This window comes from Sorex fumeus, unplaced genomic scaffold, assembly GCF_029834395.1.
Source record: "Sorex fumeus unplaced genomic scaffold, SorFum_2.1 ptg000316l, whole genome shotgun sequence".
Lineage (NCBI taxonomy): Eukaryota > Metazoa > Chordata > Mammalia > Eulipotyphla > Soricidae > Sorex > Sorex fumeus.
In genome coordinates, this window is record NW_026606373.1 from 68626 (window position 1) to 86761 (window position 18136).

General features: G+C 56.2%; 1 protein-coding gene across 1 annotated transcript in view; it reads right to left on the reverse strand.

Annotated features, from left to right (window-relative positions):
- Window positions 1-16489, reverse strand: part of SPTA1 (spectrin alpha, erythrocytic 1) — a 48099-nt gene extending 31610 nt beyond the window's left edge. The window contains exons 1-17 of the mRNA XM_056109560.1: window positions 16253-16489; window positions 15328-15450; window positions 14399-14539; window positions 13794-13940; window positions 12337-12470; window positions 11635-11779; window positions 7444-7598; window positions 6758-6893; window positions 6333-6434; window positions 5755-5892; window positions 5266-5376; window positions 4428-4505; window positions 4169-4324; window positions 2766-2970; window positions 1604-1785; window positions 1138-1381; window positions 215-337 (exon numbers count right to left, since the gene is read on the reverse strand). Coding sequence (XP_055965535.1) covers window positions 215-337; window positions 1138-1381; window positions 1604-1785; window positions 2766-2970; window positions 4169-4324; window positions 4428-4505; window positions 5266-5376; window positions 5755-5892; window positions 6333-6434; window positions 6758-6893; window positions 7444-7598; window positions 11635-11779; window positions 12337-12470; window positions 13794-13940; window positions 14399-14539; window positions 15328-15450; window positions 16253-16489 — 2557 coding nt within the window. The remainder of the gene's footprint in view (window positions 1-214; window positions 338-1137; window positions 1382-1603; window positions 1786-2765; window positions 2971-4168; window positions 4325-4427; window positions 4506-5265; window positions 5377-5754; window positions 5893-6332; window positions 6435-6757; window positions 6894-7443; window positions 7599-11634; window positions 11780-12336; window positions 12471-13793; window positions 13941-14398; window positions 14540-15327; window positions 15451-16252) is intronic.
- Between the last annotated feature and the right edge of the window lie 1647 nt (window positions 16490-18136).

Here is an 18136-nt window from a genome sequence, read left to right on the forward strand (position 1 = left end):
AGAGCTCCTGACATTCTGAGCTCTAGCCTGCAGTATCCAGTGCCTGCAGGGAGGGGAGACCTGGGTCTGCTGTGGTTCCCAGGGTCCATAGGAAGCTCCCAAGCCAAAGTTTTCCTAAGGCAGGCCCAGAACTTCAATGACTGGCCAGCAGAAGAAAGCAGAGGCCATCTTGAGCTACCGGCCTCGATGGATGCCCGCCCTACATCACACATACCTTCCTCCACCATCCTGTTGCCCCGCTCCGTTATAGCCTGGATGCGTGGCACATGGCTGTCGATGTTGGCTTGGATGACCTGGTGCCTGTTGAGAAGGTTCTTGGAGGCAATTAGGTCCTTGCCTGCAGAGATGAGAAGTCAGGGCTGAGGGACCTCCCTGGGCCCTTGGGGTTCCTGCTCCGTCTGTCGCCTTCAGAAAGCAGTTAGATCCCCGGTCAGCCCTCGCTCCACCATGCACACTAGTGGCTTTTCTGCTGCCTCCCAGGGGTCTTGGTGGAACTAAGAACAGCACATGATGGCTCTCCAACACACACCCAGCGAAGATCCCGGGGCCACAGTCCCACATCCGGACACTGCAGTGCCCACGCCCTGGTCTCCATCACACCTCTCCTCCTCTAAACCTCTCTCTGGTTAGGGTCCTCCCAATGCCACAGCACTTGGTGCCTTCCAGGGGACATGGAACTTCTCCCACCTAGGAGCTCCCAGCCTCCCCTTGGCACCTCTGAGACTCATGCCCTCGATGTGCACACAGTGGGGCCCAGGACCCATACATCCACGGGGGGCATAGCCCAACTCTGTGTTTTCTTACACAGATCCCAGGCCCTACCCTGGTAAAGGACAGTTGCCCGAGTTCAGTCTGCTGTGTTAGAAGAGGGGTGCTGACCAGCTGGACACAGCCTTGGGCCCCCCAGACAATCATCCAGACCTCTGGGTCAAGGCCCTTGAAGACCCAGGGGCCCTACACTCACCGCCCAGCTTCTGCTGGGCCAACAGCTGGATTTTCCACCTGAGAAGGTCTGAGCCTCCTCCTGAAGGGTTGTGAGTTGTTCTGAGACCCCCCTCCCTGGGGCGTGGCAGTTTCTCAGGCTCCAAGACCTGCGCCTGGTGGGCTGGCAGCAGGCGTGGGGGCGACTGGCCTCACCCAGGTGGCTGGAGGCCACGGAGGGCTCGGTCTCCTGGATCCAGGCCTCCTCGTCCTCGGCATCTCTGCAGATCTGATGCAAGCGTAGCAGATCCATCAGCCTCTTCTTCCGGGCGGCCAGGGGCCCTTTCAGAGCCTCAAATCGAGATGCCAGGGCCTGCTGCCGAGCTTGGAAGTCCGCAGCGTCAGGGTGACCCGTCTCCTCAAAGTGTGCCGCCAGGTCTGTGAGGGTGTCCATCTGGTCCTGGGGGAGGCAGAGAGCCGGCCCGTCACCCCCAGAGGCAGGGGAGCTGGGGGCCCGGAGACCTCTGCCCGGTGGGGAAGGCTAGGACCCCAACCGAGCCAGGGGAGCAGGGTGGGAGGGAGGGGCCCTCTGCCGAGGCCCTGAGCTGTGTGGGGAGCAGTGAGGACCAGCTGCTGGGGTCTCTGCCAGTGGCGCCCCTACTGGTTCCCGGCGCCCACACACCTGGCGGGTGGCCAGGGCTGTCTCCAGCAGGCCGTGCCTCCGCAGCAAGTTCTGCACATCGGACAGGCCTTTCCCGTAGTCGTCGGAAGCCGCCTGCCACTCCACCTCCTCCAGCCAGCGCCGAAGGTCCTCCTCGTTGTTCTCAAACTGCAGTTGCTTGTTGGCCTCGTGCAGCTGGGTCCCTGGGAGCAGATGCCACATGAGCCCTCCAGCATGAGAGGACACACGGTGGCCTCTCACGACCAGGAAAACCCCTTGGATTTTTTTTTCTGTTTGTGTCACACCCGGCGATGCACAGGCGTTACTCCTGGCTCTGCACTCAGGAATCACTCCTGGCGGTGCTCGGGGAACCCTATGGGATGCTGGGAATCGAATCCGGTCCACCGTGTGCAAGGCAAACACCCTCCCCACTGTGCTATCTATCCAGCTCCGCCCCACCCTTTGGATTTGTACAAAGCAGATGGCATCTGGCTCTCGCGATGGAGATCAAGGATGAGTCCTACAGGTGAGGCACCTCAGTAGAGTTCCGTGGCCATCCTCTCAGGGATGTCTGCTTGCCATTGCTTATCTTTACCAAAGATACTCCAGACACTGCTCTCTGCAAGTGTTGAAGACCTGGGCTTGGCTCAGCTTTAAACCTGGAAGCAGCCCTTTAGAAATGTCTTTCTCAGAGCTTGGCTCCTGCCTGTCCTCAATACAAACCGGCCTCGTGGTTTTTTTTCTTTCAAAAGACACCAGAATGGGACTGAAGTGATAGCACGGCAGGGAGGGCATTTGTCTTGAATGCCGCTGACCCAGGTTCTATTCCCAGCATCTCATACTCCCTGAGTACCACCAGGAGTGATTCCTGAGCGCAGAGTCAGGAGTAACGCCTGTACATCGCTGGGTGTGACTCAAAAAACAAACAAACAAAAAAAAAACGCCAGCATTCTCCATATTTCCACACATTCTCTAGCTGTGGCATGACACAAATGTTTGTGCCACTCCTGCGAGCTCTGAGTTTCCTGCAGTACATAGTGTGGTGGGCAGAAGTCCTGCTACCACCGTGCTGCCCTGTCTGTCCCAACCCACGCTGGTAGTGTCTCCAGGGACGCCTGCAGAGTGGACGTCCCTGCTGCCACCCACAGCCCTGCACCTCCAGCGCGGCCACCTCTGGGCTGACCTCTCTGTGCTGTGGCCTCCAGCAGCGCCTTCCAGAGCTCCAAGACCTCCGCCATACGTATGGTCACCTCGGGGGAGGCGTAGTGACCCTTCTCAATCATCTCCTCGCCAGTCTGCGTTAAGCTGTGGAGAAGGTTCTCGTTGTCGGCCAGCTCCTCCTCAAACACCTGCTGCTTCTGAACGCGGCTCTTCAAGTTCTGCATCTCCTGCGAGCAGGCGGGAAACAGGAGGGGAACAGCTAGAGACAAAGAGCTCGAGCCGGCAGGAAGGGTGGGACATGGACCCACATGTCCTGGGAGCAGCCTGGAAGGTCACCTGTAGCCAGACAGAGCCAGACGGGGGACACGGCTCTGCCCACCCCCACCCCACATGCACAGACTCCTCGCAGTAAGCACAACCCACTGAGGAGGCAAAAATCCACGGCACACAGGCACACCTGCTCTCCGGGCACACGGGCCCCCTTAAGCACACAGGCTCTCCCCTGAGAGGAACACGTCCTACCCTAGCCCTTCCCCACTGTGCTTCCAGCAGAGGACACATGGAAGTCCCTTCCATAGGGCACTGAGTCTCAGTCCAGGGCTGCTGGGGGTAGGGGGAGGGCCTCTCTGGCATCTCCTCTCCCTGGCCATTGTGTGTGTGTCTGTCTGTCTGTCTGTCTGTCTGACTGTGTCTCTGTGTACTGTTGTGTGGGCCTGTGTATGTGTATATCTGTGTGTGTCCGAATCTGTGTGTCTGCCTCTGGTTGTATTTATGTCTGTGTTGGTGTCAGTTTCTGTGTATCTGTGTCCATGTGTGTTTCTGTGTCTGTGTGTTTCTGTAGCTGTCCATTTCAAACCACAACTGTAAATGCTTTACACCACACTATGGCTTGGTGACAAGTTTCCAGAGGCCCAGAGTGGACAGAAGAGCGAGACTCTCTCCCAGATCCTGAGCACAGAATGCCTGCTCCAACCCTGCACTCAGTATCTTTACAGTTAGATCACTGCGGGCACTCGCCTGTTCCGACCACTCAGCACCTTTAAAGGATCACTGCTGGCACTCGCCTCCTCCGACCCTGCACTCAGCACCTGCACAAGATCACTGCGGGCACTTGAGTTCCCAAGTCCTAGATCAATGAGCTACAACTGTAGCCTGCAGCCGCTGCTTTTATCCTCACACTGTCACATCTGGGTGTTCTGTGAGACTAGTTACAGCCCTGCCAGGGTGAGCAGATTGGGGAATTGTGCTCAGCACCATGCGAGGGCTGGTGAGAAGTGGGGGGGCAGAGAGCCCAGAAAGCAGCTCTCAGATCTGAGCAGGCATGTTGGCCTATGAGTTCAGCCTCACCCCCCCCACCCCCAGAGCAGTCAGCTCCACCAAATCTGACCCACCAAGCCGCATTCAGGACTGGGCGATGCTCTCTACCTTGTAGTCTTCATCATCTGCCAACTTTATCTTCTTGTTGATCCAATTCTTTAGGTCATCTGAGTCCTGGTAGAACTTCTGCAGAAGCAGCGACGCTTCCAGCTTATCACGCCGAGTGGCCGCCCTGTCCCGCAGGGCATCACGTCGAGCCAACAGCTATGAAACAAGCAGAGTCTCATTGCAGATGGGTCATGGACACAAGGCTGCCCACCCACCCTGAAAACAGGCCTTGGGACTCCCAGAAGGGCCAGTGACATACCCCGTCCCGGATGGCAGCGATCTTCTCTGAGTCATAATGGCCATTATCAATCAGCTTGTTTGCCGTCTCATCCACGGTCTGCAAAACAAAGAAGAGCATTCCAAAGGGAGCCAGGGAGTGGAGGACAGTGCGAGGTCAGCTGACCCGGGTCACGACTCCCATGTCTGCTATAAACCACTGGACAGCCTCTTCCCACCATGAGCAACGGCCAGTGAATCGTGGCTTTGCTAGAGAATGTTCGTGCTCAATACCCCAGGTGGAAGCCTGCTATTACCATTCTACCCAGGCCTGGTGTTCATCTGCCTGTCCCTCATACCTCAGGTGCACCCCTGGCCTCTCCCACCAGCTGCAGGAGGGGTCGGCACCAAAGGGGACTGTCCCTCAGCATTATCAGAGCTGAAAAAGTATCTGAACTAAATGGCCACACACTCAGTAAATAGTAAGACTCGATACAGTTTACAGAGAAAGAGTGTGGACAAAACCGTGAGGGACACAGCCACTCTGTGCCAGGGAAGCCCTCGGAGCACACATCGGGGTAAGGACGCAGGGGGACAGGCAGCCTGGAGAAGCAGGCTCCGCAGGAGACCCGAGGGCAGACAGAGGGAGAGGAGCCCGGCAGAGTGGTGGCCGCTGACCCTCGGGGAGATTCCATGTGGGACTTGGACCAACATTCTCTGTTCACTGCAGAAGCCTCAGCCGCCTGGATGCTGGTGAGCCTCCCTGAGGCTCGGTGAGATGGGGAGGCTGGTGGAAGGGGTGGGATGGGGCTGTTTACAGGGTGGCTTCTGATCCACACATCCTACAGAGTGTGCAACGCCCTCCAGGGCAGGCCTCTCACCGTGATCTTCTTCTCCTGCGCAGAGAAAGCCTTCTCGAAGTCCGCGTGCTTCTGCCGGAGAGCCTCCACACTACCCACGGAGTTTCCCAGCTCCTCGTTGTCCAGGAAAGCCTGTGGGCAGAGGGCACTCAGACACATCCTGCTGGGCTCTGCTGGACAGGGATCCAGGGAGTTCCACTGCACATGAAGCAGGGAGCCTGGCGGGTAGAAACCCACCTCCAGGCAGTGGGCAGAGACCAGCCACAGGGTCCAACGCCCCCGACCCTTGTCCCCTCCACTATCCGTCTGTCCACATGCATTCCCCCGGCACAGACACCAGAGCTGCGAGGGAAGCCTTGATGACCCCGACCTCACCTCCTGGCCCCTCAGTGACCTGATCACTGACAGAGACGTGAGTGCTTGGGAGAATTTAAGACCCTCGGAAGAGGCTGATCTGACCCCAGACCACCCTGTAACAGGGGCACCCTGGCGTCCCCGCGGCCTCCGTACCTCCTGCCTGCTCATCCAGCTGTCCACCTGCTCACTGTCGCGGTAGAAGAGGTGCAGGTCCAGGCACTGCTCGTACTGCTGCTGCCGTCGTTTCCACAGCGCCCGCAGCTCCACCCAGCTGCTGGCCAGAATGGCCCTCTGCGCGAGGGAGAGGGGTGTCAGGGTATGCTCGGCTGACGGGCCCCTGGTCTCCCTGCACACCCAAGAAAAGGGCACAGTGGGGCCACTTCAGGATGCCCATGCCTCCATGGGCAGGAACTGGGCATGGGGACACGCATCCTGTGGACAGAGCCACATCCGCAGGAGCTTAGGCCACGCTGTGGTGACAGTGGGACGCAGACACAATGGTGACAGCGGCACAGTGAGCACCTCCATGAGCACAGCTTCCCTCCTTACATACACACACACACACACACACACTCATACACACACACTCACACACACTACACATACTCACACTCACACACACTCACACTCACAAACTCACATTCACACATACTCACACACACTCTCGCTTACTCATACACACACTCACACACACTCACACACTCACAGATGCACACATCAGCTGTCCCCACCTTTTCCTGAACTTCCTCAGATGCTTCATGATTGGCATCCAGCAGGGACTGGGCAGTCTCATCGGCAGATTGAAATCGGTCCTCGTAAGTGTCAAGTTCATGCTGTGGCCACAGATACAACAGGTGAGAGGCAGCAGGAACTGAGATGTCGCCCTTCCCCATGCCCCGTCCCCAGGGCCCCCGCACCCCATCCTCTAGCCCCCCACACCCCAGCCCCCAGATCCTCCACAACCCAGGCTCCTGCCCCTGCCCCCTACACCCCAGACCCCTACCCCTACTCCCTGTTCTCCTGGGCCCCTTTCCACACTCCATCTCTGGTTTCCCACACCCTGGCCCCCGCCCTCATACCCCACCCCCTTAACCCCCCACTTCCTGGCCCCCTGGCCCCCTATGCCCCATCTCCCAGCTCCCACTCCAACCCCAACCTTGTGCTGCTGGTGCCTGTCCAGCAGGGCTTCCCCACCGGCCACGTTCGTGGGCAGCTCATCCGCATTGATCAGGTCCCTCTTCTCTCCCAACCAGCCCGAGAGCTCCTCGAAGTCAGACAGGAAGCGCTGGTACCTGGGAGGCAGGAGGGATGGGTTGAAGGAAGGGTCAGCCAGGGGTGCTGATGGTATCCTGTACAGGTGTGAGGAACCGGTACAGGTGTGGGGACCTGGTACAGGTGTGAGGAGTCAGTACAGGTGTGACGGCCTGCCACACGTGTGAGGGCCTGCTGTAGGTGTGAGGACCTGCTTTAGGTATGAGGACCCAGTCCAGGGGTAGGGACCCAGTACAAGTGTGGGAACCCGGTCCAGGTGTGGGGAAACAGTACAGGTGTGGGGACCCCATACAGGTGTACGGATCTAGTACAGGTGTGAGGACACAGTACAGCCTGATACATGTGTGAGGGCCTAATGTAGGTGTGAGGAGCTGCTGTAGGTATAAGGACCCAGCACAGGTGTGGGGACCCAATACAGGTGTGGGGACCCAGTACAGGAGTGGGGACCCAGTACAGGTGTGGACACCCACTGCTGGGGAGCATTCCCAGATGGGTGAGCACAACCTGGGTCCCCACTGATCCACTAAGCCCCCTTTCTGGCTGCCCGGAGTGCCCTGCAGGGATTCGCACCAGTAGGACGCCTGCAGCTGTGCATATCTGTGGGTGGCCAGTGCCCGCACATGTTGCCAGCTGGTCGCCAGCTGCTCCTTCATCTGCTGGATTTGGGCAGCCTCTGAGGGGTGCGAGCGTGACAGCTTGTCGGCCTTGGCATACAGCTCCTTCACCTGGAAGGAAGGGAACATTGGCAAAGGCAGCTCCTAGCACCTCCCCCCATTCACGCTTCTGGGGGACGTCACCATGGCCACACAGTGTTGCCTGCACTGCAGTCCTGGCCAGGACACTGTGGTCGTGCCCAATGACCCACCTCTACAGAGAGTCCCTGAGTGGACAGTAGGTAGATGCTTTCTCTGCACATGGCCGGCACCAGGTACGGTCCCCTGGGCCTGTCAGGAGCGATTCCCGAGTGCAGAAACTAGGAGTGAGCCCTGAGCACTGCTGGGTGTGGCCCCAAAGCAAAGAAAGAAACGAGAGGGCCCGCCTCTCCCTCCTATCTCACTACCCACCCAGAATGTAGCTTACACTGGGCCTGCTCCTCACGGCCCCTGAACTGTTATTTCTGTTGTTGTTGTTGTTGTTGTTTTGGCTTTTTGGGTCACACCCGGCGATGCACATGGGTAACTCCTGGCTCATGCACTCAGGAATTACCCCTGGTGGTGCCCAGGGGATCATATGGGATGCTGGAATCCGGGTTGGATGCTGGAACCCGGGTTGGCCGCGTGCAAGGCAAATGCCCTACCTGCTGTGCTATCACTCCAGTTCCTAACTGTTATTTCTGATCACAGAAATCACTTAATCACTTAACTTCCCATTAGTCATCGATTTGCTCGAGCAGGCGCCAGTAACGTCTCCATTTGTCCCTGTCGAGGTGCTAGTGTAGCCCAATGGCATCTGTTCGGTCTGGGAACATGAAGAGCCTCAAACCAATCGTTCATGATCTTGATGAAGAAATCTGACCATCTGGTAGGTGGGCGGCCACGCGGTCTTTTGACATCCCGTGGAATCCAGTCAGTAACAGCTCTAGTCCAGCGGTCATCTTTAAATCTCATTACGTGACCAGCCCATCTGATTTTTGACGCCTTGGCAAATGAGACAGCGTCCCTGATTCTTGATCGTTGACAGATGTCGGAACTCCGGATTCTTTCTCTCATTTGAGTGAAACGTGATATTCCAAGCATAGCTCTTTCTATTCTTCTTTGGGAGACCTGAATAGCGTTCTCATCCTGTTTGCGTAGGGCCCAGGTCTCTGAGGCATATGTTAATGCAGGAAGAACAGTGGAATCAAAGAGATGTGCCCGGAGCCGGAGGTTCTTCATCCTCTTAGCTATTTCTTCGACGTTCTTGAAGGCATTCCAAGCTGTTCTCTTCCTCCTGCGCAGCTTGGGTGCCAGGTCATTTGTCATGTTGACTTCTCGACCTAGGTACACATAGCTGTTGCATTTGGAGATGGTCGTTCCATTGAGCGAATGGGGCATCAGGAACGAAGCTGTTTCTCATAAACATTGTCTTCGTAAGATTCAGCTGTAGTCCTACCTTTCCACACTCACGGTCAAAGTCGGCCAGCATTTGTGCCACTTGGCTGATGTTTGATGTTATTAAAACAATGTCATCAGCAAAGCAGAGGTGGTGTAGTTGCCGACCATCTATCTTCACTCCCATTCTTTCCCATTCCAGTCATCGCATAATGCTCTCGAGGGTGGCATTGAAGAGTTTTGGTGAAATGGTATCACCCTGCCGAACCCCTCTCTTGACATCAATGATTGCTTCTTTGTAGAATGGTGAAATCCTGGTAGTGAATCCGCAATACAGCTCACGGAGGATCTTGATGTATTGGGCTTGGATGCCCTGATTGGCTAGGGCTTCAAAGACCGCTTCTGTCTCAACAGAATCAAAGGCCTTCTTTACATCAATGAACGTTAAACAGAGCGGCATCTTGAACTCCCGAGAAACCTCAATGAGCTTGGTTATCCTGTGGATTTGGTCGATGGTGCTGAATCCTTTTCAGAACCCGGCTTGCTCGTATGGTTGTCCTTCATCTAGTGTTCTGCCAATCCTATTTAGGATGACTCGAGTGAACAACTTGTAGATGACAGACAATAGGCAGATCGGGCGATAGCTGCCAATGTCATGGATGTCTCCCTCCTTGAACAGTAGTACGGTCCTGCTGGTTTTCCATTGGGACGGAACCTTGCATTCAGACAGGTAGCGAGTGAAGAGCCGAGCCAGTGTATTGATGAGTACTGACGGCAGGTTCTTCAGGTGTTCAGGTCTGACCTTGTCTGGGCCAGGTGCTGTATGTTTCTTTACCGACGAAATGGCGTGTCAGATTTCGGAAGGGAGAACGTTGGGAACGACATATCCATCCTGTGGAATTTGGTATGTCGGCAAGTGGACATGGCTATCGAAGAGATTTGAGTAGAAGTCATGGATAATCTTCTCCATTGCCGTTCTGGAGGATGTGATGGATCCATCAGGACGTCGGAGGGCAGTCATCTTGGTCTTGTAGTTAGCGAAGGACAGGCGGGCGTTACGAATACTTTTCCTGGCTTCTGCCACATCTACCATCACTTCTGCTCTTCTCTCTTTGAGGTCTTCCTTGATCGCATCTCTGCACTGCTTTGCGAGCTCGGACGTTAGCTTGCGGTTGCCTGAGGCATGCGCCAAACCACGTTGGCGAATTAGCTCAAGAGTTTTCGAAGACAGGCGTTTTTTTGTGGCTATCTCTCTCTTGGCATTCCTCACACATTCATGGAGGTGCTGAACCAGTCGATCGTATTCCTCGTCAATGTTGTCAACAATGGCATCTTCTCATGTTGCAGCAATAGTGCCAAAGAGCTCCCAGTTGGTGGTCGTTCTGGGAGTTCTCTTTTTAAACTTTGCAGCCCTTTCTCCCCGCTCTGTGAAGTAGAATTTTGCATGAAGGAGACGGTGGTCCGATCCCATTTGGAATTTTGGGACAACAGCAACATCAGTCAGGCAAAACCATCGATTGAATATGATGTGGTCTATTTCATTGTGGAATCGTCCACCGGGAGACTCCCATGTCCAACGTTTAGATTCTGCCTTCTGGAACTGTGAGTTACCATGGATGGTCTTGGTCAACATGATGAACTCAGACAGTCTCTCACCCTGTTCATTCCATTCTAGGCCATGGGTCCCGATGTGAAGTTCTTCAGCTGATCTTCTCGGTCCTATCTTGGCATTAAAATTACCCACAATGATCTTGTAGAAGGTGTGATCTTCTTTATAGAACTTCTCCAGCTCCATGTAGAATTTCTCGATTTCTCTTTCATCATAATGAGATGTTGGTGCATAGACAATGAAGATAGAAACTGCCGGCAGTGAGCCACATCTATTTAAATGTAAATGTCCGATTCGGGTTGTTAGGCATTCGAATGAATCAATGCTCATGGTCAAGTTTGTGTTGACAAGGACACTGACACCTCCGACACCTCTTTTATTGCATGTTCCGAGGAACAATTCTTCTCCAGTGTCGAAAACGGCATGGTGAGAGTCGTGCCTTCTTGTCTCGGTCAGATCAATGATGTCGTACTTGATCATTCACGCTTGTACCATCAGGTCCTCGATGGATGCATCTGATGCTAGCGTATGTGCATTGAAAGTACAGACGATCATTTTTGTCTTCCTTTGTTGTGGCAGCCTAGTTCGGCCTTGAGATTTTATCAGCCTCTCCCTTCTCATCCTTCTCAGTGCTGCCATGTCGGTGAAGCCTTCAGGGTCAGGTGAATGAGACCAGTTGTAGTTACTGGTTTTGGCATATCGAATACACAACGGATAGCTTGCCAGGCTCTTCCATGCGGGCAGAATACTCTCGGTAGCTTGCCAGTCACAGAAATCACAGAAATAACACAAAGAAATAGCATAAAGAAATTCTGCCTGGGGAAGACTCTGCAGACAGTGCTCACACTGCTGGTGGGTGCAAAGTGCCTTGGGCTTGCTGGAAGGGAGATTGGAAAAGTCCCAGCATCAAGAGGAGAGTGTGTGAAAGGTGGGTGAAAGGGCACAGAGTTGGGGGTGAAAGGGCACAGATTTGGGGTTGTCAGCACCCCCTTGGAGCATCTTTATTTCCTTGGCTTCTGAGTCACGGGGAAGGTCCCTGTCAGAGTGGTGAATGGGGGTCCCTGAGCCAGCCGGGCACTGCACGAGGGAGTCAGTGGGGCAGGAGGACCGGGCAGCCCTCACCTTGTCATCCATGACGGCCAGGCTGCGCTCCAGGCCTTTGTGACTGTGGAACAGCGCCTCAGCGGTCACCAGGTCCCTGCCGCAGTCCTCGGACCGGAGCAGCGGCTCCTTCTCCTGGATCCATTGCACAGCCTCCATCATGTCCCTGCAGACGGCCGCAGTGAGTGCTCCGTGGGGACCGCGGGCCAGGCGGAGAGCATGGCACCCACGGCGCTGCCCACGCTTCCCCAGGGAGGGAGCGGTCAGCAGGCCTGCCCAGGCTCCCTAGCCTCCCAGGCCAACGGCTCCTGTGCCACTGCCACCCCGGGCTCTGCCACCCTCCCAGACCCACGGCTGTGCTGCTGACCTGCTCCCACGGGTCCGGGGGAAGCTCAGTGCTACTGCCCTCACCCGCCATAGTCAGAGTGCCATGTGTTACTCAATTCGGGGTGCTGGCAGTTGGTCAGACGCAGAAACAGACAGACCCCGGTACAAACAGGGGCCTTTTGCTGACCCCTGGGGGTGCCCACACCAAGGCTTTTGCAATCCCCAGGGTCCCATACCAAGTCTTTCGCAAAGCCCAGAGTGCCACCCAAGCCTTTTACACACCCCAGAGTGGCACACCATGCTTTTTGCAATCCCCAGGGTCCCATACCAAGCCTTTTGAACGCCCCCAGGGTGTCACACTAAGCCTTTTGCACAACCCAGGGTGCCATGCCATGCCTTTTGAATCGTTGGAGGTCCGCCGCATTGGACAGGGTCTTCCGTCGCTGGAGTGCAAGGTCGTGGAGACGGTCCCAGGCGGCGTTCACCTCGGCCTGCTTCTCCTGGATCAGAGGCAGCTCTGGATGGTTCTCCTGAGGGCGGGAACAGACTATGCTCAGCACGGCCAATCTCCCCCAGACCCGGGTGGTTGCCACTGTTCCTGCTGGGCCCATTCTCATGACACTCCTCCTGGCCACACTCAAGCCAGCTCCCGGCCTTCCTGCCATCTTTCCCCACTACTGCTTCCTTTTGTTTGGGGTGCACCCGGCAGTGCTCAGGCCTTTCCCCTGGCTCTGTGCTCAGGGATCACTCTTAGCTCTGTGCTCAGGGCTGACTCCTGGCTCTGTGCTCAGGGGTCACTCCCGGCTCTGTGCTCAGGGCTTACTCCTGGCTCTGCGCTCAGGGATCACTCCTAGCTCTGTGCTCAGGGCTGACTCCTGGCTCTGTGCTCAGGAGTCATTCCCAGCTCTGTGCTCAGGGCTTACTCCTGGCTCTGTGCTCAGGGGTCACTCCTGGAAGCTTGGGAGACCATATCAGATTCCAGGGATCAAATGCAGGTCAGCTGCATGCAAAGCAAATGCCCTGTCCACACAGCCCCCATCCTCACCCACTCCAAACCTGCCCCTTCACAATACCATATCAGGGTTCAACCTGGCTTGTCCCCTAAACATACTGAGCCCTGATTAGAAAGAGAAGATGCTTTGTGTGATGTGTGACTGTCTTCCACAGCTCCCCTGCCATGAGCCCAGAGCAGAGACTCAGCACAGGGGGCGTGGGGGGAGCATGGACTGGATGGCGGGAGGGAGTTGGGAGGTGGATGGAGAATGTTTAAAGATGCAGGCGCTGGCCCTGGGATTGGTCAACAGCCTCCACTGTGCTCACGTGGGGGTTCCTACACTGTCAGCGGACAGCGAGGAACAGAGGAGAAGCCTGGCCAGTGTGGTCATTCCCAGGAAGCTCAGGTAAAAGCCGCACATGGGTTCTGAAGCTCCCACCGTGTGTCACATGTGAGACATCACATATGTCATGGAGGGCCCACACATCTACCACATGCAAGACACCATGTGTGGTGAAGGTCCCATACATGTCATATGGGAGACATACGTATAGACTCCACTTGTGTGTCACATGTGAGACATCATGTATGTCATAAAGGACTCCTGTGTCTGTTATGTGGATGATATCATGTGTGTTACTGAAGGACACATGTGTCACATAGGAGATGCCTAAGCATGTTAAAGGTCCACATGTGTTAGACGTGAGGTTTCATGCACACTGCGAAGCCCCACCTCTGTCACATATAGATGCCATGTGTTTTGAAGAAGCCAGCTGTGTATGGAATCATGCATGTCCTAAATGCCCCACACTCCTGCACACACACGGAGGACTGGGTTAGGGAGGGGCAGCGCTCTCACCTGCGCACACTTCTTAGCATACTGGTTCACATCGTCCACTCTGCCCTGGCGTGCTCCCAGGTCCACCTGGAACTCCTCGAACTTCTTGTGCAGAAGCTCTGTGCGCTCCCAGTCCTCGCCCAGCTCCACCGACGTCACGATGGCCTCCTGTGGGCAGAGAGCCGGTCACCAGCTGTACCCAGGCCCCACCCCACATCCTGGCACCACGGCAGGTCGCCAGAAGGCTCTGGGGTCGCACCGTGTCCCAGCAGGATTCTGGGTCAAGCCTCCCTCGGATGTGGGAGGGGAGGGGTCCACAGGGAGCCGCCACCTGAGCTGGAACGGGAACCTCAGGCTCCAGGTTCTGCCCAACCACACCCCTCACAGTTCCGGCCCTGCGTGGGAGAGCTATGAGGCGCAGGCGAACAGAGAGAGTCTACCCTGGAGGGCCGGGCCGAGTAGGGCGGAGGTTCTCAGCCTAGCCTAGAGAAGGGGAGTGTTGGCAGTGAGCCTAACCCACCTATTCCCGTTAGGCTCCAGACCCCCGCCTCCAGCTCGGTGCCACCTCCCTCCCAGCCAGCGAGACTCTTAAGGGAGAGTCGTGTTGTCACCAGGGCGAAGCCCACCTTGTCTGCCACCCACTCCAGGATGTCGGCACAGTCTTGCAGGAAACGCTGGAGGAGCAGGGCGCGCCGCAGCTGGGCCCCTCTCTTCTGCAGCAGCTCCTGCAGGAAGTCCCACAGGCGGCGCAGCTCGTCCAGATGTGCCTGGTGGGGAGCGGACAGGACCCTCAGGCCCCTGCAGGGCTGTGCTGGGCGCCCAAGCCCATCTCAGTGCTCAGAACAATGGACGAACATCGACATGGACCAAGCCCAACACGGTCTCCCCTCAAGGCGAGCTAGGCCAGGAGTGAGAGAGGTCCGGAGACAGCACTGGCCTACAGACACCCAGAGAGGCACCCGCAGCACCCGTGAGTCTGCTCTGAGCAGGGGCTTGTGCGGGAAGGGCAGAGCAGCCATTCAGCTGACCTCGCACAAGAAGTCCCTGAACTTGAGAACTTGAGAGGTGTGAGACCTCAGAGGTGAGGGCACCAGAGAGGTGAGAACAACCTGGAGATGAGAACAACAAGGAGGTGAGAACGACATGATGAATATGAGAATGATGTGGAGGTGAGAATAACATAGAGGTGAGGACATGAGCCTGAAGGTGAGAACATGGAGGTGAGAACAACATGGAGGTGAGGTGTGGGTCACAGAGATGAGGACACTACTGAGGTGAGGGTGTGAGCCTTAGAGGTGAGGGGGTGATGTTAGGGGACATCTCCCACAGAGCCCTCCCTTGCACTGAGAATCAGAACGATAGAAACAAAATCGGGCAAAGTCCGTCCACCAGACTTGGGCCCCAAAGGGGGGGGGGGGCAGTCTTGAGTCAATTCTCCCAGGGGCAGGGACTGAGGGGCCCACCATACACGGATGGTCTCCTTGTTGGGACCCAGAGGCTCCAGCAGCCCGGTAAGGCCACAACCTACCAGAACAGAGAGCTGACCACACCTCACCTTAGCGTCCTCATGGGCAAAGTGGCCCTCAGCGAATTGGACGGTCCTGATCTCCAGATCGGGGATGACCCTCGACTTAGCCTTCACCTCGGCGTCCAAGGCCTCATGCTTCTGGTACTTCCCCTGCAGAGACAGGAAGTGTTGCTGCTGCATCCCCAGGGCCTCCTGCCTTCCCAGAGCACCCTGCTTCCTGCCCAGTGCCTCCTGACACCCCACAGAAAAGCGTCCCCCTAGGCACACCTCATGAGGCCCACAGGTGAGATGTGCACCCTGCCTGGGCCCAGAAACCCTTCGCTGCTCTAGAGGGTCAAGTTTCTCCTCTGTGGAGGAAAGACGACAAGGTCTGGCCCCTTCTGAGAGGAGGGCAGAGAGCGACCCCCAGCAGACAGGGCAGAGAAAGGTGTGGGTGTGGCACCAGCGACGGCTTTACATAGAATTACGGGGGTCACTCTGGGCATGCCTGGGCACTCTCTCCCACCCGGTTCCCCATGTGGGTAGAGACCTCTTCCCTCTGTTCTCAACTGTGTCCCCAGCAGGGGACAGAGCTTCCACTAAGCCCCCTCCAGGACTGCTCCTGGAATCCAGGGCCATGAAGGACTACTTGGGTGAACTCAGGAAGCTCCTGGTTGGCCCCCATCATTCTGAGGCGTGCTGTGCAGAGACCCTCACACTCATGACATCGCACAACTGTGACATCCTGTTTGACCCACAGCCAAACTTGGGAGGGTGAGGCCCCTCCAGACACCACCTCCGCAGGCATCCCTGCAGAGGCCACTGCAGGTCAAGGAGGGGCGGCTCTGGGAGGCCCAGCTCTGTACCTTGCAGATAGTGGCCCTCCACTTCCCGCCCGACTGACAGCCATCAGATAAGCTCCACGCGCAGCCTCCCCACCCTGACGCTCCAGGGCTGCCAGGGCATGGAGAACCTGTATGTTGCTGGGGTCTTCATAACTCTTGTCTTCCAAGACCTTCAGCTTCTCCATGATCCACTTCTCCAGGTCATCGGCTTCCCTCCTGAAGACCTGGTATTGGTAGGACTGCTCCAACTTCTGGCCTCTCTTTTTCACCAGATCCTTGAACCTCTCGTACCGGCCCAGAACCTCCTGGCGCCGCTCCTGGATCTCCTCCACTGTCTCCAGAACCTTGGGGCCCCCGGTCTCCATGGCCTGGAGAGAGAACCAGACTGGGTGAATGGCTGCAGGCCAAGTTTCAGCCAGGAAGAGCACTGCAGGGAAGTGTGACGTTTCCGAAGGCTATGTGCCGATCACCTGAGCATAGTTACTTTAAAAACGTGCAAATGTCTCATGAACATCCAGGATAAAGCACAAACATTTGGGAATAGCTCCATGTGAATTATTTTACCCTTTCTTTCCCTATCTCCCCAAACTCTCCATCTTTTTCCTGATTACTACAAAAGTCTAAGGGTTACCACCTCAGTAACTCTGAGTTCTGAGTGCATGCTTGCCAGCCAGTCCTGGGTACCTCTTCTCTGCAGTGGGACCACAGGGCCGGGTCTCCATCTCCTGAGATACTGTGCCTGTTCCCTACAGTCTCACTCTCAGCGCTTCCTCCGGGGCACCAGCCGATTGGGGAGGGCACTGCTGGGCTATCGAACCAATGATAATTCTGGAGGCATATCACTATTACCTCCAGATACCTGCTAGTTCACTCTGGAGACCCAAGTTGGAGGGTCAGAGCTGAAAGGGAGACACTTGGGGAAAAAAGAGTTAAAGTAAAACTTCTCTGATTCTCAGAAGCCAGGGAGCTGTCCCTCATGGTCCTGCCTGGCTGCCCAGAGAGTAGGAGGACAAACACCAAGGCTGGACTCACGGTTTCCTGCAGAATCAAGCACCTTCCGGAGAAGCTGAGAGGCTGGCAGGAGGAGATGGGTCAGAGACAAGGACACAAGAGAGAATTCAGGTGGAACTGTCTCGCTGGGTTCAGAGAGACGAGAAGACTGTTCCAGTGTCAGCCCAGCCAAAAGCCTCCTCTGAGGCCAGGGGCCCGCCAGCTGCAGGCACCTTATCTCCAGAAACACACTTGGTCCTCATCATTAGCGGACTCCATGGAGGGGGGTTAGAGGGAAGTTCCGCTGTTCTCCATCTGACTTCTCACTAACAATGGAAGCACTGTAGCACTGTAGTACTGTCCTCCTATTGTTCATCGATTTGCTCGAGCGGACAACAGTAACGTCTCCATGGTGAGACTTGTTGTTACTGTTTTTGGCATATCAAGTACGCCATGGGCAGCTTGCCAGGCTCTGTCGTGCAGGCGGGATACTCTGGGTAGCCTGCCGGGCTCTCCAAGAGGGACAGAGGAATCAAACCCAAGTTGGCCGCATGCAAGGCAAATGCCTTACCCGCTGTGCTATCACTCCAGCCCAACAATGAAAGCAAGTTTTCTAAACACTAAATCAGAGCAAAAAAGCCCTGTGGTGGGTGAACAAAAAAGGCCATGCTAAGTTTGATCTCTTATGTCCGAGAATCACACACCAAGAAGGGGTTCTGGGCCTTCCAGCCTCTGTCCGACTCTGCGGCCCCGGAGGACTCAGCACACACTCCTGCTCAGTGCAGCCTGGCACAAGATTTCTTGCCCAGTCCTCATTTCCAGCATTGCTCTTCGTTCTTAGTCATGCCCAGGTCCTAATCGGAAAAGGGAAGGCGTGTATGAAGGCACAGGACAGAGTGATGCCGAGGTACAGGGTGTCCCCCTCAGCTGTGGAGCCTGTGCAGTGGGTGTACTGCATGTCAATCGGCCAGGCTGAGTAAGCCACAGGGTGTCAGAGGTCCTTTCTGCCAGCTGCTCTGCTT